The 25,088-nt window shown below is 26.2% G+C and overlaps 1 protein-coding gene across 1 annotated transcript; it reads left to right on the plus strand.

The window, feature by feature from the left end:
- The first annotated feature begins 1,670 nt into the window (after nt 1-1,670).
- Nucleotides 1,671-22,119, plus strand: LOC145834979 (developmentally-regulated GTP-binding protein 1-like). Its single transcript, XM_082942509.1, has 10 exons — nt 1,671-1,935; nt 3,552-3,672; nt 7,958-8,119; nt 13,494-13,577; nt 13,710-13,879; nt 15,409-15,582; nt 16,865-16,989; nt 18,214-18,336; nt 18,849-18,944; nt 21,963-22,119. Exons 1-10 carry the CDS (start codon nt 1,897-1,899, stop codon nt 21,970-21,972), a joined length of 1,104 nt encoding a protein of 367 aa, XP_082798635.1. The 5' UTR covers nt 1,671-1,896; the 3' UTR covers nt 21,973-22,119.
- Nucleotides 22,120-25,088: the final 2,969 nt, after the last annotated feature.

Below are 25,088 nucleotides of genomic sequence, written 5' to 3' on the forward strand. Positions count from 1 at the left end.
GAAAACCTGCAGGGTTGCTATCCACTTAGTCTACTTTAAATTTTTTAGGAAACTCAGGCCAACTAAGGCTAGCTTGAAGTTTTTAAAAAAGCTCAGATTAGTGTTGATATTTTTATAAGTGAAACAATAGTTCTTATAACTTTAAACTAGTGTTCCACCAGATTAAAACATGGAATAGAGCCAGATCTAACTAAAACTTGTTAAGATCCAGAAAATAGGCTATTTGTTTTTGTAAATCTCAAACAACATTTAAAGTTTTTAGAAAAACTCTGGTTATATTTTGTAGAATTCTAATGATTAAAATTTGATTTAGTTTTTATAGGGGTAGGGAGTACTTTGGTGATGATTGCTGGACTTTAGAGTACATATGATTCTAATGTGTTTTTGCTTCATAAAAAGCATGTTATAAAAGTTGCAAAAAAAAAAGTATACCGCCCAAAAAACTTATTTCAACCCAAAAAATCACATATTTTTTGATTTTTTGATTTAAACAGTAATAAAATCACTTTGACATGTCCTAGACTTATAATTTATGTCTTAAATGAAAGCTTACAATTTATATCTCATTGACATAGATTTACAGACATATAAACTGTTTTTGATATTTTATGACGTCATAATCACCTTAAATATATGCCTATGAAACTTGCATATTTTATGTAATAATGACGTCATAATATACATCAAAAGCAGTTGAAGTGTTATAAATGTATGCCTATAAATATAAGCTTTCATTTAAAACATAAATTATAAGTCTAGGACATGTATAAGTGATTTTATTACTGTTTAAGTCAAAAGTTCAAAAAATATGTGATTTTTTGATTTGAAATAATTTTTTTTAAATTAAGTATGCTCAGTCAACTACAAAATTATGCAGTAAGCTAATTTATACTCAAAGCAAAATTTGCAAAAAAAATCTTATTATAGCAGTTTGCTTTATTTTGAGTAAATATATTCTTTGTCTTCTAATTTAAAAAATCTATTTTCAACTTGTTAACATAAGTTTTTTCATATAAGGTAAGGAGCATTATCTTAAAATTGAGGTTAAATGCTTTAAAAAAAGAAATATGGTACAGACTTTTAGTGAATTTCTAAATTATGAGAAAGTTAGTAATGAAAAATGTCGAAAACTTTTTACAAAACTGGCTATATCTAAAAAAATAAATAAAACTAATGTATTTAAAATAATTTACAGAACATAGTTTGAGCTCTTAAAAATGACCGAATTTTATTTCTATATAAAAATGTTGGACCCCCTTATGGCTTTAGTTTTAGAATGAACTATGTTAGTAATTTAAAGTTTAAGTAACAAGTATAACTAGTGAAAAATTTGTTAATAACATCTTGTGAGAAAATTCTCAATTTATTTAAATGATGTCAGGGTTACCACACTTTCTGGGAAACTCAGGGAATTTTCAAGTTATAGAAAATCTCAGGGAAACTCAGGGAAATTTGATTTTTTTTTTTTACTCAGGGTTGTTTGGTTTTTTCTAAAAATTTCATGGAAATTTTAAGACTTTTTAAAAAATCTCAGGAATTTTTTTTTTTAGATCTAGAATGAGATTTAGTAATCCAGATTTAATATTTTGTTTAAAAAAGTTTTTTTTTTTTAAGTGCTTATTTAAAATTTTTTTTAGCCTTGCGGCTAGTTCTTCAATATTCTTGAATTAACATTGTAATATTTTAATAAATAATAAAATTTTAAGGATTTGAAAAAACTCAGGGAAACTCAGGGAAGTTTAAGGTTACTCAGAGAAGTTTCTGGTCACTCAGGGAAGATTTTTTGACTCAAAGAGTGGCAACCCTGTGATGTGCAAAAAATATCAGACACTCAAGTTGGTTATTTTTTCAGTAGAAGCTAATTAGTACAAGTTTGTTTAAAAATACCAAAAAAGTATGTCGGTTGTGCAAAAAATTATGGAAATTGAAGCCGAGGTTAGTTTTAATTTATTTAAATTTTTAAATATTAAACTGACCATAGTTTGTGTAATTATCATTAAATAAATCATTATATAAAGTTTGAAAACTAAGTTTCAAATCAATGTATGATTTAAAAACTTTTTTCAAGAAACTTTTTCAAACTAATGAACACAGTTTAAGTCAAGTTTAAATTATGGTTTAGAAATTTACAAATTAATTTATTGAAAATTAATTTAAAGATTTAATTTTGTTTGAGTTTAATTTTAGTTTAACTATATTTTTTGGTTTGTGCTCCAAGTATTTTTTCTCACAATAAACTTTTTAAGTTATGTTCAAAAATTTTTATATACTTATGCTACACAGAAAAAAAAAAGTTTACAACCTATTTACTGTGTTGGAAATAATGTGTTATATTTATTTAAATTAGTTTAATTTAAAAATATTCATGATAAAAAATCTTTAAATATTTAGTTTATAAATTTTTGTGCCAGTAATTTATAGTAATTAATTGTTTTACATCGTAAGTCCTATGTATTTTGTTTGAAATATATATACTAACTAGTTTGTTAGTTAAATAGTCTTTAGATTATTAAGTCTTCTATTATAAACTATGTATAATTATAGCTAAAATGTTATTTTTGTATATAAATGTATTTTACTTGCTCTGTAGTTTTTTTGCCTTTGATGCATACAACTATAAAATTATTTCATTATCATTTTTAAGATGTAATCAACCCATCAGATGTATTTAGATTTTAAGCAGTATTAAAAAAAACCTTGAGACATTTATATCAACTATATTTAATAATAACTAAACAAACTATTTTTAGCCAAAATTTTTATATTAAATCACTATTATAATGTAATATTTCTACAATTCTTGCTGATATTTCAAGTTATGTAGAATTTTTAATAGCAATGATTTAAAACTAAGTTATAATATTTAAGAACATAAAGCAGAAGCTAAACATTCTATGCTACATAATATTTTTCACTAAAAAAGATACTTGACAAATGCTGAGCTTGAATGAAGTTTGAATATTTTTAGTTAAATTTTCGCCTAAAAACTACATACTTTAATCAGATTTTTAAATAAATGTTTTTAATGTTTAAAACTTTTACTTTTCCGTTTTTGATAAATATGTTGATTTTGATATTTAATTTAATATTTTTCAGTTTTACTATATTGTATACCTGCTAGCAATTTGGTTAGTTTCTCCAGCTATAACTTGCATACAGTTGTTCCTATAGAAAATAATTTAGTGTGTATATAAATTTCATAAGTACAAAAAAAATGTATTTGATACCATATTTATATTTTAAAGTTGTTTTTGATTTTAGTAATTTTGTATACTATTTGTGTAGTAACAAATACAACTCTACTATACTAATTATAGTTTTTCTAAAAAAGAAATTTTCTAGATTTTCTAGTGTTTTTTTGTTTTGATGTTCTACTAATTTTTGTTTGAAAATTTAGTGTGAACTGATTTTTATAGTTTAGAGAATCACTGGTTTATGCTATTCTAAGTACTTAAACAAAATAGTTTATCTAATGCATCCTACTAAATGTTTATCATAAAAAAGAGTTTTTTTATTCAGTAAGTAATGACAAAGTTAATTAATCACCACAGATGGCAAGAACCCAAAAAAATAAGGCAACAGCTAGTCATTTGGGAATGCTAAAAGCTCGTTTAGCTAAACTAAAAAGAGAACTAATCACACCAAAAGGAGGTGGTAGTAGTACTGGCGAAGGTAGTTTGAACTCTTTAATTATAAATATTTTAACTAATTGTCTTAAAAATATTTTAACTGGTAGTTATTTTGACCATCTTCAGCTTAGCTGGAATGTTTTAAACGTGGCCACTTAACCTGGAATCCTGGAAAAACCTGGAATTTTAAACAATGTTTAAATGTTTAGTAGTAAAATTTTGACATGCAAAATCTATCATATAGATAAAAAAAATTTTCACTATCAAAGTTTTTTTATAAAAAAAAAAATTAAAGTAGCTTTACAATATCTTTTCAATGTTGTTATACTGCTTAACACAGTTTTTAACTTTAAACTTAACTATAAACTAAAAATAGACCCAAAACTGTGTACTTAAGAAAACTAGTGATGTACCGGACTCACTATCCGGGTCTGGATCCGGCCAGATATTGCCATTTTTGTATGATATCTGGATCCGGCCGGAACTTGATATAAAAAAAAATTCCGAATCCAGTTCCAGCCGGATTCTAATTTGAAAAAAAAATCCGGGTCCGGCCGGATTCTAACAGAGATCCAGCCGATTAGGATCTAGTTAGTAAAAAAGAGCATACAGAAAAGAATTTTTCTAAAAACAAACCCTGTGTAATTTAAAAAGAGTCATTTTCATCAGGAAATACGTTCAAAAATTAAAAACTTACCGTGATTGGCTCGTGACTAATTTACATTTGCTTACATTAACTATGAAACAAAAATTTCAGAAATGCAACTCTTTACCTATGTTGTAAAATTAAAAACTTTACTACCAAATTGTCAACCTTATGGCTAGCTGTTCTACTGATTATTAGATAAAGTAATTTTAGACTCAGGCTAGTCTATACTCACTCTAGCTAGTTTTTTATGACTTAAACAGTGGCAACCCTGCTAGTTTGAAAAAATTTGGGAATTTTTGAAAATCTAAGGCTGCTTCAGGCTAGTTTAGTTTTTTATAAAAACTCAGGCTAGTTTTAAGATTTTTTGAAAAACTCAGAATAGTTTTTTTTTAGATTTTGAATGATTTTGAGATGATCCAGTTTTCAATATTTTGTGATTTTCTAGTTAATTTTGTTCAAGAACTTGATTTTAATTGATTTTAGATTGATAAGGCTATAGGGGGGTCCAACAATCTTTTTACAGCTTAACAAAATTCAAAGTATTTTTTGAGATACAAGGGGTCAAAGCCTGCCAGCTCAATAGCTTCCTTATAGAAGGTGCAAACTAAAAAGGCGAAAAAAGACCATTTTATTAAAAATATATCTCCTCCTACAGTTTTTAAGCAATCTTATTCAAATTTTCACAGTTTACTATTTACTAAATTTTAAATTATTTGAGTGTAGGAAATTTTTTTATGCTGAGAAAAAGTCCCCTTTTTTCAAAAAAAAGGTTTTTTTTTGCATTTTAGACTACAAGTTTGTAAATTTCAATTATTTGAAATTCCAACACTCAAAAGCTATATGTCATCATTCACTAAGTACTAGACTGCACCGTATTACTACCAACAAAAGTCCATGTGAAAGTTTGCAACCTAGTTTTGTTCTTAATAAGACTTTTTAGGCAAACATAACCATGTTAAACCGTTGTATAAATCAAAACCAAACTTGCTAATGAGCATTTGCACTTAAACGTTCACTTGTGGGCACAAAATAAAATATTTAACTAAATTAATCATGACTCAAAGTCTTTGACATTGTCAGCTTCAATTTAAGGTTATACAATTTTTTAGTCATTTAACTGAATAAGTTTAGTAAATTGTACATGAAAACTGCTCAATTCAACCCGCGCACAATTCACCAAATCACTTTTGCTTGTCACTTTTACACTGCATAACTTTTTTACACGGAGAATTATTTTTGCATAGGTGTCATTTTTCAACGAATTATCACTTTTTCAAGACTACACTTTGCACTAAGCGTTCTATTTGCATAGCATCAATTTTTTATTGGTGGCCAGTTGTCATTTTTGCACGGCTGACTTTTTTCAAAAACTTGATAAAATTAAGTTGATGAAATTAATCTAGATACAAGTAAAAGAAATTAAACTAACAATGTATTAAATGTAAGTTTTACCTGTTAAAAAAATAATTACATGTTTTAAATCTAAACTTGAGTTTAAATTAAAATAAGTTTGCAAAAATTAAAATAAAACTAAACATAAGTAAAATCTAATTTAAAACTATTTTAGTTAGTAAAAAACATGTATTAAAATTTATTGTTATAGAAATATGAACGATTCAGGGAACAAATTATTTAATTTAAGTTTTGTTTTTTTTAACTAACTTTTCTATTTTTACTTTGAGGTTTTTTTTCCAGTCCGAATATCCACACTTTATTATACGCTGTTAAAGCAACAAGTTTTAAAAAAGAGAGTCTGATAACATTATAAACTTTCAAGACAATTTAACTGCTGACAATAAAAGCAAGACATTAATTTTTATTTCACTTGGAATTTAGAACCTACAAAATTTATAACATATTTTAAACTTAGTTAGAATTTCAATATTTAAGATTACTTCTTGCTAAAATAGTTAAAAAAAAATAATATAAATGAGTTGAAACAGTTTTAGCCTATCAGTAGTTAAATGTTTTAATTTTAATATGTTAAAGATAAAAACTTTAGTTACATCAACTTTCATTAAAAACTTAAAAAATAAACTAAATGGCATACTAGAACAAGAATCAGTACATACATCAGGGTTGTCACTTTACCTGGAATCCTGGAAAAACCTGGAATTTGACAAGTTAGACCAAAAAAAAACCTGCAATTTGGGAAATTTTGAAAAAAACCTAGAATGTTAACAGTTTTCACATGTTCAGCAGTAAAATTTCGATTTGAATCGAAATTCGATCATTTGAATAAAAATCTTTTGTCACCGTCAAAATTTTTTTATTAAAAAACATATTTAAATTAGCTTTACAGTATCTTTTCAATGTTTTTATACTATTTAACACAGTTTCTTACCTTAAACTTAACTTTAAATTAAAAACAGACCCAAATATGTGTACTTTTAAAAACCTGGAAGAAATTTAGAAAAACTGTAAAAAAAATTGAAAAAAACGAGTGGCAACCCTGATACATTCTACAAGAAATAACTTCCGAGTTTAAAGATAGATTGAACTTGTAAGACATAAAGTTATTACAATAAAAATATATAACAATATTTACACACGAATCTTGCTAAAAATTATGTAAAAGAGTAGTTATTTATTTAATTTATTGGTTAAAACTGGACTTACATATGATACGGGGAGAACAGTTATAAACTAAAATACTTTAAGCTTTTTTTAGACTAAACTGACATACACTAATAATATAGATTAACTCTTAAAAGTTGTAACGTGCATTAACATACAAGTTTAAGCAATTTTTTAAGATGTAATGATAAGTTAAACATTTTAAACAAATTAGAAAAGTTTTTTAAAGACTCTTGACATTTGTAAAATTAAACTTATATGCATATAATTTAACATCATTGTCAAAAATCCTGGTTCGTGCTTGTTTTTGTATGTCTATGTTTTTTAGTTGTATTTTTAACTTTTAACCAAGTCAAAGTCTTAAAGTCAAAAATTTAAATTGAATTCTATTAAAAAAAAAAACAAACAAAGATTTTATAATTTTAGTTAGCAACAAACAGTTTTTTAAGTTTAGTTTTAGGTTAAGTTTATTTTGATTTTAATATATTTTATAATAAATAAGTTCAAGTTTTTTTATAATAGAAATTAAAATATAGTTTTAGATTTATTTTATTTTTAATGGTGTATGAAGTAAAACTTAGTTTAATTTATTTAAAATATAGTTTTAAACTGTACAAAAATGTCATCTGTGCAAAAGTGACAACTTTTTCATAAGTGACGTCATGCAAAAGTGGATACTCATCCAAAAGTGACACTTCGTGCAAAAATTAAACTTGTATGAAAATTACACTATGCAAGAAAAAACGATCCTTGTAAAAGTGACAAATAACTTGGGTGGGATTTGATCGGTTGGGATTTGATCGGGTGGGATTTGATTTGGGTGGGAATTTGATCGGGTGGGATTTGATTTGGGTGGGAATTAATTCAGGTTAGAATTGATTGGGTGGGAATTAATTCAGGTTAGAATTGATTGGGTTGGATTTGATCCGGGCGGAAAGTGACCATTTTACATATATAGTTTTATAAGACATTTTTTTACAGTTGTTACAGAGATAAAATGGACTTTAATATTAATATTTAAGTTTTTATGTTCAAAATTTTTAAAAATTTGAATCTTTGAGTTTATGAAAATATTTTTGATTTGTAAAATTTTCAATACTAGGTTTTGATGTTGCCAAAACTGGAGATGCTCGCATTGGTTTTGTTGGATTTCCATCAGTAGGAAAATCTACACTTCTAAGTAATTTAGCAGGTGTTTACAGTGAAGTAGCATCATATGAATTTACCACGCTCACTACTGTGCCTGGTGTTATTCATTACAAGGGTTAGTAAGTTTATCTTTTATATAAACAAATGAATTAGTTGAAAATTTTGTGTATTTTTTTTAAACACTAAGTGACTAAAGAACAATCTTCAACCTTTTCTGGGTTTTTATTATTATTATTATATTGTTAATTGTGCAATGTTGGACTCAGGCATCAAAACCTGAGCCACTTGAACAAGACACACAATGAGAATAACGAAAATAAAAACATTTATGTTCAACAAAAAGTAAACATAAAAAAACATCAAACATAGTTAAAATTTAAAAAACTCATTAACAAGTTTAAACTTATTTGATTGATATAAAAGTCGACAACCTAAGACTTACAAAACTAGTTGTACAAATAAAACGAAATTAACGTTCTGTCAGGGGGAGGGGTAAGGAAATAAAACTAATTAATATTACAAATAGAAAATCGAGGAAATCGGTAGCTAATTTAAATATATTAAATATTATACAAATCATTATTTTGTTGTTTTTGTGAAAAGTTACTGAATTTTAGTGATATTTATACTATTTAAATTAAATCTTTTTAGTTTTTATCGAAAATGTTCCACCCTATCACATGATACTATATCCTGTGGTAATTTGTTCCACATAGTCTCTGCTCTTTGAAAAAATGAACCTTGCCACTTACTGTTGTTAAAAGTATTTTTACATTTTTTTTGTTATTTCCTCTTAATTGATATTTGTTATGGGAAAAACTAAAAAATTAACTGAAAAAATCATTATATTTCCCATTAATAATTTTGTAAAGCGTAAATAAGTCAAATTTCCATTTTCTATACTCTAGAGACCTCAATCCAAAATTAACTAATCTATCATTATATGATAAATGGGATATGTTACAACGACTAAACACCAACCTGGTAAAATTCCTTTGCACAGACTCAATTTTGTTAATGTCTTTTTTTTTAAAGATGACCAAATTTGTGTATTGTATTCAAGCTTGGGACGGACGTATGTTTTAAATAGTTTTGTTAGAATAGTAGCTGAGTTAGTTTTAAAAATTTTTAGTATTTGATAGGATGAATCTTGTGCAACATTATATAAATAGTTTATGTATTTGTTCCATTTTAAGTTTTCGGAGATATATATTCCTAAATCCTTAAAACTTTAACTGATGGTATCTTAGTTTTATTGATAAATAGGTCAATCGGGTCAAACGGTTTGTTTTTCTTAATTGTAAAATCTTACATTCAGCAGGTTTAAATCGCAGGGTTGCCACTCGGTCAGGAAAAGTCAGGAAATCAGGAAAAGTCAGGAAAAATTTGAAAAAATTACAAAAGTCAGGAAAAGTCAGGAAAAAATGGGGGGTTTTGAAAAAAAGTCAGGAAAAGTCAGGAAATTTGATTAAAAAAAAAAGTCAGATTTTGTCAGTTTAAATTTACAGAATTCCTTGTAATCCAAAGCCTTCAAGTGGTAAAAGTTAATTAAAAGTCCTTTAAAGTCAGAAAAAAATTCCAAAATTTTCCTAGAAATTTACAAAAATATTTAATTTTATTTCCAATGCCTTCAGCTGGTATAAATTAGTAAAATATCCTTTAATAAACTGCAAAATGTTCCTTATATGTCGTTTGTTTATCTAGATACAATTATGCTAGGATTTGCTAAAAAATGTTTCTTTTTTAAGACAAGCTGTGTTTATAAGGTAATAATACAAGTATTTTGCTGATAGGGCTGTTTATTACAAACATCAATCATACATAGATGGTTGAAGTGATGTACTGGAAGTTTGATGATAGAATTCAGCAAAAAACTATTGTTTATAATCTGTATTAAAGTTAGATTGGAAGCTTTATATAGTTTAAAGTGTTAGATTATGTATTTTAGAATAAGTTTAATTTAAGAGCTTGATTTTGAAAAGTCAGGAAAATTTTGGTAAAAAGTCAGGAAAAAGTCAGGAAAAGTCAGGAAAATTTTCTTAGCTTGATGAGTGGCAACCATGAAATCGAGTTTTCTTGTTTTTAACCATTAGTAGATTGTAAAGAGATATTTGACTCAATAAAAGTTTTTGTATCATGCACAAATAAACTCATTATACTTTGAATATCAATGTTTGAACTAATGTCATTAATGTAAATTACCATTAGAGGGGACCAATTACACCACCTTTTGGTACTCCACTGTATATAGATAAAAGGTCTGACAGCGTATCATTAATGACCACTCTTTATGATCTCCCAGTTAAAAAATTATTGAATCACTTCACAAAGGATTCATGAAGTCCATACTGACTCAATATTTTTAACAATCGTTTGTGTGATACTGAATCAAAAGCTTTTTGTATATTAGTGTAAACTAATTTAATATATTTGTTTTTGAGATAAGAAACTATCCATGAATGTATGCATATTAATAGTTGAATGTTTGACGAGTGGTTAGGGACAAAACCAAATTGTTAATCTGATAGTAAATTAAAGTCAAAAATGTAATTTAAAATTTTTTACAGATAAAATATGTTCAAAATTTCGAGAAAACCCACTGGTTAAAGATATTGGCCGATAGTTTAACGCGTTGTGTTTGTTACCTTTCTTATGAACTAGAACGACAAAAGATATTTTCCATTGTTTTGGTACTTCAGCTAATTCTATAGAGCAATTGAAAATCAATGAAAGTGGAAAAATTATTGATGGAATTGCATACTTAATAAAATAGGGCGGGATATTTTCTAGGGTTCTAATAATTTTATCTTTTAGGTGGTTAATTGAAGTTAAGGGCATAGGGGGGGGGTAAACACCCTTTTTTGGTTTTTTATCTTATTTTATATAGTTTTTGCTAAGCTACAAGATGCTTTTTACAGATTTAAAAAATTCAAAATAATTTTTGAGATATAGCCGGTCAAAGTCGGAGGCAACAATAGGAACCTTATGGGAGGCGCAAACTAAAATGGCAAATAACTAGAAATCACTAAAAATCTATCTCCTCCTACGTTTTTTGAGATAACTACCTCAAATTTTCAGGAAATGTTCCTTGCAATATTTAGAAAATTCTGTCGGAACAGAATTTAAAAAAAATGTAAAATAAAAATTTTATAACAAAAAAACTAAAAAAAAACTGTTTTTTTTGTTTATTTTTTATATAAAATTTTTATTTTTTAATTTTTTAAAAATTCCTTCCGACAGAATTTTTTAAATATATCAAGGAACATTTGCTGAAAATTTGAGGTAGTTATCTCAAAAAACGTAGGAGAAGATAGATTTTTAGTAAAATAGTCTATTTTTGCCGTTTTAGTTTGCGCCTCCCATAAGGTTCCTATTGTTGCCTCCGACTTTGACAGGCTATATCTCAAAAATTATTTTGAATTTGTAAAATCTGTAAAAAGCATCTTGTAGCTTAGTAAAAACTGTATAAAATAAGATAAAAAACCAAAAAAGGGTTTTTACCCCCCCCCCCCTATGCCCTTAATGTCTTCATAAGTTATAAAAAAGCTTTGCATTTTACTACTTTTTTTTTTGAGCTAGTTTAAAACTTTGGTGGTTATCATCTTTTTTAAATACTTTTTGAAAACTTCTGGTAAAAAGTGAGGCTATTTCAAAATCTTAGGTTATTGTTTTATCTAAGTTATTGTCTTGTAAAAAGGGTATTTCAGTAATTAATTAAGTTTAGACTTTACGTTACTATAAAACTTTTTCAAATTAAGGTTTTTACAGAATTTTTCTTCATATTCAAGATTGTTTTTTTTTACGGCTAACTGATATTCTTTTGACTTAATTTTATAATCTTTAGAAAATGATTTATTTGTCTTACTTTTTTTGTACAAAATAAGTTTTTGCTTTAATAAATTTTAATGTGTGATGGATTTTTCTTACTTTTGTTATTTTTAGAATAAAGTGGTGTAAAACGTTTAATTGAGGTTTGAATTGAGCTGATAAATTGGTCATAAAAATGTTGGAGATTTTTGACTTGTTAAATAATGAAGTCCAATTGTATTTTTACTGGTAATCATTAATGTTTTTAAAATCTGCCTTTTTAAAATCATATGTATCTTTTTTAGCACTGATAACTTTTTGACTTTGAATTTTTATTTTAAATGAAATCAAGTTATGGTCACACGTATTTGTCAATGGAAAAGTTGCTGAATGAGATATGATTCTATCTAGACCAAAGTTATTGCAAATTAACAGATCAAGTATGTTTCCATTTTTATGAGTTGGTCTTTCAATTAGCTGAGTTAAAAAAATATCCGTGAAAAGTCAAGAAAACACTCATTTTAATACAAACATTAAAAAAAAAACATAATCATACATATGGTTTTCACTGACTCAATATATTAAAGCCATAGGGGGTTCTTATTTTAATCTTATTTTAAAGAGTTCTTAAGCTTGAAGATGCTTTTTGTCGTTTAAAAAAATTCAAATTATTTTTTGAGATATGACTAGTCAAAGTTGGGCCGCATAATAGGTTCCCTATGGAAAGAGAAAACTAAAACAGCGAAAAAAGACAATTTTATTTAAAATCTACCTCCTCCTACATTTTTCAAGCAATCTTCTTCAAACTTTCACAGTCTAATCTTTATACAATAACAAAAAACGTTACTTTGGAATTGAAAAAAAAATTATAAAAAGTTTTTTTTTTTTGAAAAAAAAACACTTTTTTTAGTTTTTGTGATAAAATTTTTATTTTTTTACATTATTTAAATTGTAAAGTAACGTTTTTCCATTTAATATAAAGAACATTTACTGAAAATTTGAAAAAGAATGCTTGAAAAATGAAGGAGGAGATAGATTTTTAGTAAATTTCCGAGAAAATTGACCCCGAAAAATTTGCGGTCCATACGTTTGTATCGGAAACATTTTACAAAAAATGAAATATCTCAAAAATTAAATGATATTTTTGAATTCTATAAAAACAGGCTTGTAGTTTGTATTTAAAGCTTTCATATAAAAGCCATTATAATTTTAAATGAAATTTTAACTGAAAGTTATTTTTTGTAAAAAAAATGTCGGACCTCCCCTATGGCCTTAACGAGATTTTTGTTTATTAGTATGGGATCCTATATGAAAGCTTAAAGTATAAGCTATAAGTTTTTCTAGATATAGTTTTATTTACTAGATATAGTCAGTTTTTGGGTTATAATAGTGTTTGTAAAAAATATTGGATAAAATTGTATAGATAGACCACCTTTGTTTTCATTAAAAAAAAAATCACTAAGTCTTTTATTTTTCGGCTAGAAGTCTCAAAATTTCAAGAAACATTTTAAAAACAGTTTTGTTTATGTTTTTTACAATATTTTGATTAATTGCTTAATTAACAACACAATTCCCTCGAATTTTAAATTTATTTTTTATAAAGTTTTTAGTCAACTCTATACACTGACGAGCTTGTTTTAAAATTAGAAATATAAATTGATGTTTTAAATATTGAATGACAGGTTCAAAAATCCAGCTTCTTGATTTACCAGGAATTATTGAAGGAGCAAAGGATGGCAAAGGAAGAGGAAAACAAGTTATTGCAGGTTTTTAATTCAAGCTTTGAATAGCTGCAGTGCAAAATAAACTTTTATGAAAATAAACTAATTTTAAAAACTTTTTATGTTTCCTTTAATCATATTATAACTACATCATTTAACCATTTATTATATTTATAGTTGCTCGAACATGTTCTCTCATATTTATTGTTTTGGATGTTTTGAAACCTCTTGGTGATAAGAAAATTATTGAAAGAGAATTAGAAGGATTTGGAATCAGACTTAACAAATCTCCTCCTAACATACATTATAGGCATAAGGAAAAGGGTGGAATTAATTTTCAGACCATGGTATTTTTTATCTCTGTAAAACTTCTTTAATCTTTAACAAATGAATAATTTAAATTTAAGTTTTCAATACTTATAGTAATAAAATTTTTATAATAAGTTTATAGTTTTACATCACACGTAATTTTGTGGATCAGCATTAAATTATTAATAAAATTAAAAATTCTCAAAAATGTTTCTATAATCTTACATTAAAAAATTAAGGCTAAGGTCATAAAGGGGGTTAATCACCTTTTTCACAATTTAGTCTTATTTTATTGAGTTTTAAATAAGCTACCAGATGCTTTTACAGATTTTAAAAGCTTAAAATAATTTTTGAGAGATAGCCAGTCGGAGATTATAGGAGGCGCAAACTAAAACGGCAAATAACTAGAAATCGCTAAAAATCTATTTCTTCCTACGTTTTTGAGATAAATCCCTCAAACTTTCAGGAAATTTTCCTGAAAGTTTGATGTATTTATCTCAAAAACGTAGGAAGAGATAGATTTTTATTAAAAAACATTTTTACCGTTTTAGTTTGCGCCTCCCATAAGGAACCTATTGTTGCCTCCAACTATGACCGTTTATATCTCAAAAATTATTTTGAACTTTTAAAATGTGTAAAAAGCATCTTTTAGCTTAGTTAAAACTCTATAAATTAAGATCAAATTGTGAAAAAAGTGATTTACCCCCCTTATGCCCTTAATAATAATTATTATTTATTAAAGTTAGTTTTTCAAGAATAAAGTAAAACTTGTTTTTGATATGTTTATTTGATTACCTACAATCTCAAAACCTAAAACTAACTTACTTGAAATTGTGAAACTAAAATCTTATCATTAAACAAATATGAACACGAAAATTCATTAACTGTAAACGTTTTTTCAAAAGTTTTCATTGTTTTCTAATTCTTTTATGAAGTGAATTCAAAAAAAAAATGCACTGTTTGGGAATCATTAATTATTATAATTTTTTTTATTGAATTTAAATCAAAAAATAGTTTTTTACTTACTAAAAGCTAGTTTAAGAATCTAAGGCTTATACTTAAAGCTTTTACAAAACAGACTAACGCTAATTTATTATTTTATTAGATTAAGTTGTGACTCAAACTCTCATAAGCTCTTTATTTAACGTTTTACAATCTAGTTTTTGTAGTATAAAATTCCACCTGTGGCTACAACTACTCAAATAGTTAATATATAAGTTTTACATATAAAAAATGCTAGTCTATATTTAATTTTAAAGATATAAACCTAAGCAACGGAAATTTCAGGGTTGCAATAAATAAATTGACAATAAAAATGAAAGTGAAAAATTTGTGTTTGTAAGACAATTTTATCTCATAAGTTAATTAAAATTATTGTATTCTTTAAAAAATGACTTTTAGTTTATACCTTAAGCTTTCATATAAAAGCTATTGTTAATTTTTGTAAAGAGAATATCTTACCTGTTTGCCTTGAAAATAGTTTAACTTATTTTTTAATACTTGTATTTAATTTATAGTCCAAGGGAATTAAAGTGATGTATTTAGTAATAAGTTGGTAAAATTTTAGGTAAAACAGTCAGAATTAGATGGTGAAATGGTCAAGAAAATTTTAGCAGAGTACAAGATACACAATGCAGACGTTATATTGAAGGAAGACTGTTCAAGTGACGATCTTATTGACGTAGTTGAAGGAAACCGCGTATACGTTCCATGCATATACCTGCTTAATAAAATTGATCAGGTAGTAATTAATAATATGTGTGGTATAATGTACTTAAATTATTTTCTTTTTAATTTCAAATAAACGCTTGTGAAAATTGTACAATTAAAAACTTATCAGGATTACACTACAACAAATATTAATTAGAAGTAATTTGTTATTATAATATGAACAAATTGTTAACACTTAATAAAATAAAATTGGTAAGGTTATAAATAAATTTATGTACATTTATTATTCAGAGTTGCCAAAAAACTTGAAATCCTGGAATTTGACAATTTAGGCAAAAACAAAAAAAAACTGGGCAAACTTGGAATTTGAGAAATTTTGAAAAAAAAACCTGGAATTTCGACCAAAAATCATTATAAAGCTAAAAAACAAGGAACAATTTTACTTTTTAAGTAATGAAATTTATATTAGATACTATTGTAATAATTAATTTAAAAAATTGCATCATCAATTTCTTTTCTTTTTTAACACATTCAAAGTAGCTTCACAGTATCTTTTCAAACTATTGAAGACAGTTTTTTTTAAACTTAAGTTTAATTTTGAATAGAAAATGAACAAAAAAATTGTTTTTTTTAAACCTGGAAGAAATTTACAGAAGTTCTTTGGCAACCGTGATTATTTAAGTGAACAAAAAAAGAATTCAAAATATTTGACCCTAGGACCTGGTCCACTAACAACTATTGGTTATCAAGTCGCACATCACTTGGATACAATTTAACGGTCTTGTCCAGGACATTTATATTCTGATAAAAGCTCAATTTTATGTTATAAATGTAGTTTATTATAAATTGTTTAATTAAAAATTAAAATTAATGCTATTTGCAGCTAACTTTTTTTAAATGGTGAGGTAATAATTTTAGAATAACTCTTTACTTTATTTATTTACAACTAATGAACGATCTCTAAAGTTATTGAGCTACATAACTCTACCTAAAGTTATATATTATTAAATCAAAATTTAAATGAGAATTAAGTAATATAAACAATGTTGCTTCGCATTTTTACATCATCTAATATTTATTCATTTGTAGTATAAGTTTGCATTGAAAGACGTGTACGATAAGTTATTCATTATGAAATGTTTATTATTTAATGTTTTAATAAAGCTACGCACTGGAAAAAATTGTTCAAAATCTTTGGTAATTGGTGGACAACTAAATTTATGTAAACGGTATTTTCATTACAACTTTATCAAAAACTTGCTTAGATTCGCTCACTGGTATGGTCAGTCAATATGGCCCAATCTAGAAACACTTTTCTAATATATTAATAATTATCCTATTAAAAAATGCAGATATCTGTAGAAGAGTTGGATATTATATACAAAATTCCCCACTGTTTACCCATATCAGCTCACCACAAGTGGAATTTTGATGATTTACTTGAAAAGTTGTGGGATTACCTTAAACTTACAAGAATGTTAGTCTTTTTAGCCTATTTTATCCTGAAATAAAAAAAATCAGGTTAGGTTTGATAATCACAACAGGTATATGTTTGAATTTTACAAGTTGATCCTATTTTATAGAGTTTTATCTGAGCTACCATATATTTTTAACTGCTTGAAAAAATTCAAAGTAGTTTTTGAGATATTAGCGATCAAAGTCGGTGACCTCAATAGGTTCCTAATGGAAGGGGCAAACTAAAAATGCGAAAAAAGACCATTTCACTAAAAATATATCTCCTCCTTCATTTTTTAAGCAATCTTCTTCAAATTTTCACAGAAAGTGTGTTATAAAATTTAAAAATGATTGAATGGAGGATTTTTTTTTAATTTTGAAAAATAAAGTTAAAAAAAAAACCCTTCATTTTTTTTTTTTAATCTAGAATTTTTTTTTTAATATTTTTAAAATTCCAACATTCAAAGTCTTTTAAACTTTAAAAGGAACGTTTCCTGAAAGTTTGAAGTCTTTAGCTCAAAAAATGAAGGAGAAGATAGATTTTTAATGATTTTTAAAATTTCTGAGAAAATTGACCCCTATAAATTTGCGGTCCATACGTTTGTATCGGAAACTTTTTATGAAAGTTACAATATCTCAAAAGATAAATAAGGTTTTTTAGTTCAACAACTTAGCTGTTTGTTTGAATTTTAATACTCGTGTAAGCGTTTCATTTTATATTTTAATAAAACACGACAATGCACGCCGTTTTATTATAAATCTTCTGGTTATAATGTTTTTACTTAGTTTTAAAATTGAACAATTGTGTTTAGTAATATATATTAAATTTTTACACTAGTAACAAATTAGATATAACACTTATTTTACAACTTATCACTGAATTTGTTATGTTAAGGGCATAGGGGGGCAATCACCCTTTTCACAATTTAGTCTTATTTTATTGAGTTGTAACTAAGCTATGAGTTGCTTTTTGCAGACTTTTAAAGATCAAAATATTTTTTGAGATAATGCTGGTTGAATTCAGAGACTACAATAGTACTAATAAAGACCCCCAATACCTAAAATGACTTCTAAAGGGGATTTTTTTTACTTTGAAAAAATGTCAGGCTAAATGAAAAAATTTCGCGCACGGACCCTGGGTTTTTTAATTCTATAAAAACTGGCTTGTAGTTTGTACTTTAAGCTTTCATATATTATCCAAAAGTTTTTTTTTCATAGTTTTTAACCTGAAATAATATACATGTAGTTATACCAAGCCAAAAGGATTGGTTCCAGATTATACTGCTCCGATTGTACTTAGCAAAGAGAGTCCTACAGTAGAAGATTTCTGTAACAAAATTCACAAGACTCTACTACAAAACTTTAAACAGTTAGTGCATCATTGGGTTTTTATAAAAACATTATGAGTGGCACTTGAAAAATGAGTTGTACTTGTTTTAAAAAAGTAATTTTAAAGATTTTTATTCGCTAAATTTTTTAAATGATTAAGAATAAAAAAATTTAGTTTGCTCTTGTTTTGAAGAAAAACAGTTAAAAGTTTAACTTAATCAATTGTAAGATTGAAAACTTTGTTTTCCAACAGTCTTGATTTTTTTTTGGTTGAAAAACTTATTATAAATTCTGTTTGTGTTTAAGTTGTTGTAATTGACTTAAATGTAATAAATTTTTGCAAAGTTGCAGTTTGAAATTATTTTAAGTACATACAACGAGGTAAAAGTTTTTTTTTATTGAAGTATAAATTTTGATATCACTCTTACATTTGTTTAATCTTAACATTAGTTTGTGAGCTTTATACATGATAAATTAATCAACTATCTTATAAGGTGAATTATTAAAACTAGCTTGTCAATAAATGCATTATTTGATTTGTAACGTAAACAGTGCACTTGTATGGGGTACTTCAGTGAAGCACAATCCTCAATCAGTTGGTAAAGACCACGTTCTTCACGATGAAGATGTTGTACAAATTGTGAAAAAGTCAGTCCCTTTTTTAATTATAACAAAACTTAAGAAATTATTTAAAATTTTGCTTGTTTTATTTTTTGTATAAAGTTTTTAAATTTCTATTGTCGAAAGTATTTTTGTTGTATTGAAATACCATTTGCAAGTTAAAATTACTATAAATTTCATTTAAATAAGTTTATATAACACTTAAAGCTTTTCGAATTGCATCTCAGTTCTTTGTTCGAAGATAAATGAAATGTTAAACTTTTTGAACCAAGTTAAATTTTTATAATTTAAATTGAATATGATGTAATTATACCAGTTTATCAATAAGCAAGAACGAAATTAAATTAATATAATGCTGCCAATAAAGCTACCTTTCATTTGCAGTTACTTTTGTATTATACTTGATTTTTCTTTTTCGAATAGCATCGATTCTGAGCCATAAAAAGCTAACTTTAAACACCTTTTAATAACTTTGAAGTAATTCTCAATGTTTTAGTTCTGACACGGTTTTTTTATAACCTTGTATAATTACGTCATAATCAGTTTAAATTTAAAAAACGTTTATATTATTCAAATTAGTTTCACATTTCATTTATTTTTTTACAATGAGTTGATATACAATTCAAAATCTTAGGCAGGGTTGCCAAAAAACCTAGAATGCTAGAAAAATCAGGAATTTGAGAAATTTAGAAAAAAAAACTGAAATTTTGAACAAAAATCACCAAAATACCAGAAATTATTAAATATTTTTACATTTTAAGTATTGAAGTTTCGATTAGCTACAACAAATATATCATAAAATAATTTGTGTTTATATTCGTAATCTATCGGATCCGAATCTTTTTTTAAACTAACATTTAACTGGACCTGGATCTTTTTTTAAATTAGAATCCGGCTGGATCCGGATTCTAAATATTGAGCTTTATGTTGTGTTAATAGAGACCAAACTTAAAAAATTAAATTATTATAAAATCACTAGTTTAGTAAAAAATGTTAAATCATATATCTTTTTAAAGGAGAAATACAAAGTTACTATTAAACTTTTATGACTTCCACCGAGCAAAACTTCAGCTTCTTCAATTAGTTAAAGTAAGTTTTCTTCAGCAAAAAAAACTTTGTTTCTGACTCAATCTCTTCATCAGCTGTATCTTGTTGCTAGCTTTCGTGAGTAGCTGTATTTGTTACTGTTTCAAACGTGGAGTAGAACGATAAAACATCGTTGGGAACATCATTTGTAGATAGTTGAGTTTTAGGATTATTAGACGGTACTAGAGGAAAGTGACTACTTTGACCAGTCTCATGACTACTATTATTTTTTACTTCTAATTTCAACATTCTTTCAACCTCGTGTTTGAGATTAGGAGGGAAAAAGTAAAGTCGATACCGTGGATCAACAGCTGTTGTGACTAACAACAAGCTATTATCATGAAGGTTTAAGTGTGAGCTGTTATTTGTAGTATACAACCTTCTTCCGAAAGCTTCTTCTATATATTCTGCTAACGTTGTCGAACCACTTTGACATGTTGGACTATTTGCTTCAAAAATGAAAATAAAAACAGTACTTCTGCATTCGGAGATGCATTTGACAGTAATGTGTTGTTCCTACTACACTGCAGCCTTATAATGAAAAAGGGTTCAAGCAGTTCAATATTGTGGCTAATAAGTTGCCATTCTTTAATTGTAACAGTATAATTGGAATCACAGTTATTGTAAACCACGTAGTACTGGACACTTTCTTTTAACTTTTCTAGTCTTTTTAAAGTTAAATTCTCCAGGTCAATTTAAATTTAAAAGTTATATACTAAAATGTTAAAAAGGTTTCATTTTGTTTTCTTTTTAATAAAACCAGTGATTTTACAAAATTCCCGAGCTCTTATTTTCAATAATATTTTTAATACTATACTACACGTTTTTTTTTATTACAAAAATCCTAGAAGTATAGTTTCATTTTGTATATGCAACCTTCTTTTTAATAAATGCTTATAAATAACGAATTCTTAAACTGTCGAAAACGAAAATCTTATAATTTGTTAGAAATTTAAAAGGAGCTAAGGAGCAGTAAATATTTATATAAAAATAAGTATTTTAAGCAAAAAAAAACGATAATATAAGTATAAAACAGAAATGAGCTGATCGCGGAAAGATAAGTCTTTCAAACAAACTGAATCTTGATCCGGTCAAATCTTAACTACGATCCGGATCCAGATCTTTTTTTTTAAATAAGGGTCAGGCCGGATTCGGATTTTTTTAATAATTAGGATCCGAAAAGATCTATATCTAAACATAAAACAGCCAGATTCGGCCGGATTTTTGATCAGCTAGATCACTAGTTTGTATCCTTTTTTTTTCCTTAAGTTTAATTTTATATCATATATATTTATAAATGTACCAAAAAACTTGATTTTTTATAATCAAGTAAAAAATTCAGAAAAACTGGAAGAAATTTACGTAAAAACCTTTGGCAACCCTGTTTAAGTATTAAATAAATTTATCAAAATGTAAAGTATAATGATTTTAAATTGCAAATGATTTTCAAATTTATTTAATTATTTGACTTTCCGGAAAACATCGTTTTAGTTTCTATTACATAAGTAGTTGATCTATTACATAAGTAGTTTGAATATTGATGTTTTTAAATTAATTAGTTTTTTAAAGTACGATTAGTGTCAACATAAAACTTCTTTATTGAATTAAAATAAATATATATATGTTAACATATTATTTTGACTCGATAATTTGTATTTGTTGTAACTGCTACTAATCAATCTTGATTTAAAAAATGATAGTTTTACAGTATAGAAAATTAAAGTTATTTTTAATGCTCCATTTTACAATTTAGAAAGCTAACTTAATTTACATTTTTATTATTTATTTAACAACTAAACTTTATATTAGTATTGAATACTAAACAGCAATTAACTTTAAGTTTTATTACAGTGTATTTAAAATAAATATCAATTCATAATTAATTCAACCTTATTTTTATATATTTTTTTTATGTATAATTTTATAACTTTACTTATTTATAATTTTATAACTTTACAGGGTTGCTTGAATTGAGAGAAGCCCAGAAAAACACTTTTATTTTCTTGTCTTTATAGTTCTTAAAAGGTGTTTTATCATTATGTCTTTTTTGTGATTTATTAGAGCCTTAATGTTAGTAAATAAAAAATATTTATGCCTTATTTTGATTAATTATTTAGTTTTTATTTTATGTTTAGTTTTTTCTATATTTAAAAAATAAATGTATTAAAGATGAAGACAAATGTATATTTTTTGATATGAAACTAAGTAAAGTGCTTCCTCGCTTATCCGGCAATGTTAGGCAAGTTTTTATGTAAACAAGGACAGATTAGCCTTTGGCCAGATAAGAACAAAATATCTACCTCATCAGTATTATGCAATGCATATATTAAAACGTGGACATATTTATCTTGTAATTTGTTTTAATATTCTTCAACGAACCAAATTATTAAAACGGACAAAAAATAAACGAAACAAAACTTTGTATTTTTAAAATTATTTTAACGAAACAAATTACATCGTAAACAGTTTGACTAATATAATGGTATACCGGGTTGATGTTTGTTAAAGAAAAAACTGAGTCTTGAATTTTTTGTTGCTGTTTTGTATTTTGAAATTCTAGTATGTTCTAACTGATTTGGATAAAAGTGATCATATCTTGATGTAGAAGTACATATCTTGATGTAGAAGTGAGTGGTTCACTAAGCTGCTGAATTTTGCAACAAAATCAGTGAAATGATTGACTTGAGCCTCCTAGTATGTTTTTTTCTGAAATTTGCAGATAAGGTTTTCTATTAGTGAGAAGCTAGAAGTTTATGTAAAAACAAAATATTATGTAATTCTTAGCAATATTGATGAATCTAACTGATCATTGATAGTGTTAGTGATGAAATTGCTTTTAAGGAGGAGAAAAGACAAGGTTTACAAAATCCTCCTACATAAAATTATAAATAAGTTTATAATTATAAGTTTGTGTGTTAGATATTTTGATTTTTATGTTAATTTATAAACTTTAAATTAAATTATGTTTTAAACAAAATGAACTTTTTGTTCTTCATCTCTTCATTATGTGTCTTTCAGTTTAAGTGGCCTAGGTTTTGATGCCTGGGTCCATCGTACTGACAATAAACTTCAAATAGCAGTAGAACTCTTCCTGAATAAAGATAGAATGGAGGTTTGTTTGACATAACTTTTTTGTTTCTTAACATAAAACTCACGGAATCGGATAAGTTGTTAAATAATTTCTAGTTTGATTTCTGTTTTTTTTTTCATCCGACCGATTGTGTAAGTATTCTAAGGTATGTCCGGACAGCATTCTTAAATACAATCTGGTTTCATTTTGGTTTAATGTTCTTATATCTGTAGAGCGCAAAAATATGAACTCTAACATCAAGATTAATTTTTAAAAGTTATCACGTTACTAGTAAATTATAGATTTTAGCTTAATTAAATAAATCTACTTCCTCGACTTAAACTGGCCAGATAAGTAAGGAAACATGGGAAGTCGCTAAGTAAATGGTTTGTTAAACTTTGAATAGTTTTTTTTTGGTTAGTTCAGTTTGCATACGTTTTTATCACGTAAGTATAGTGATTCAGGTTAAACGAGTTATAATAGTTTTTAAGTTGAAACGATTATACAAGATGTTCGAACATGTTACATAAAATTTTAAGTTTTTGTAGAAATAAATTAATTATTTTGACATATTAGATCTACAATAGCTTTTTATTTTTCAAGCTTTTCTTTGGTCAAAATACTCTTTTTATTCCTTTAACCAGTGTACTTTGATGGTATGTAAATTTTTATTCTAAATTTTTGCAATACCACTACGATCCCTTACATCAGGGTTTCCAAAACTCATTTACTAAACCGCCCCTTTTCAGAAATTTGAAAAAAATCGTCCCCCCCCCCCTTAATTTTATACAGTAATTTTCCTCTTGAGTACGCACTTTTGAGCCAAAATAGTTGTGTTTGAAATGTAATTTAGACTGGTACTTCTTAGGCACGCACTTTTGGGCTGTGTTCAAAGTATTTTACAGGGCTTGAGAAAATAATTTGCAGTTATTTTATTATAAGCCTGGTAAAGTGTTTTAAATAACTTAATTGTTAAAAAGCCTTCTGTAATCAATTCTGTTTAAATATGAATTGTTTTAAAATTAATAAACTATTTAGGTTAGTGGTGGATAAATTTTTTAGTCAGCAGGTCATCTTTACTAAAAAATCTTTTATCGTGTCGACTTGTTAAAAAATTGTACTTCTGGGCTGCGTTATTCAAAAAACTAACATATAAGAAATTTTAAACACTCTAGCAAAATTGTAATAAAATGATCTAATATTATTGTGATCTAGGAAGTGCTATTGTGAACTGAAAACCAAATTGGAAGCATATTTCGAAATATTAAGTTTCAAAAAACTAGATTTTATTTTTGGCACAAGTAGTTTTCGAGTTACTTAGCGGGCCAAAATTTTACTGGATCTGAACCGTACGTTACCCATCTGAATCCTGGCATTATAATAATCTCCGGTATATCGAATTTCGCACATGTAGTAGTTATGCTAAGTAACTTATTTAAGCCGCAAAATATACTTAAATTATTGTGATTATTAAATGCATAAAATAATAACTAGTTTGCATATATACTACCTGGGAAGGGGTCAAAATTGCAAGATGTTACTGAATTGCACGATGGGACTAAATTGCACAAATACACTTTTGCACGAAGATAATTTTGCACCAAGTAAAATGAAAACAGAAAAAAAATCTAAATGAAAAGTTAATAAATAAACAAAAATACAAAAGCTACCGGCCGAGGGTTAAAGGTAACGGTAATAAAAATAAATTATAAAAAAATATTAATAATAAAAATAATTTACCGACCGAGGGAAAGGGTTAGGGTCAACAGTGGTAGTAAAAAAATAATTCAGCCCGTGCAAAATTGTCTCATCGTGCTAAAGTATCTTAGTAAAATTTTGTCCCCTCGTGCAAATTTGAAAGATACCCACACTGCCTGTACTTAAAATATTTGATTATCATGTGAGTTTGTGATAAAATAAATTATTATTTTTTAACTTAGTAGTGCAAGCTCAAAAACTAAATATTGATTTAAAAACATAACTTACAAAGTATATCTTAATTAATTACAACAATT

This window comes from Thalia democratica, chromosome 4 (assembly GCF_965202585.1).
Source record: "Thalia democratica chromosome 4, ktThaDemo2.hap1.1, whole genome shotgun sequence".
NCBI lineage: Eukaryota > Metazoa > Chordata > Thaliacea > Salpida > Salpidae > Thalia > Thalia democratica.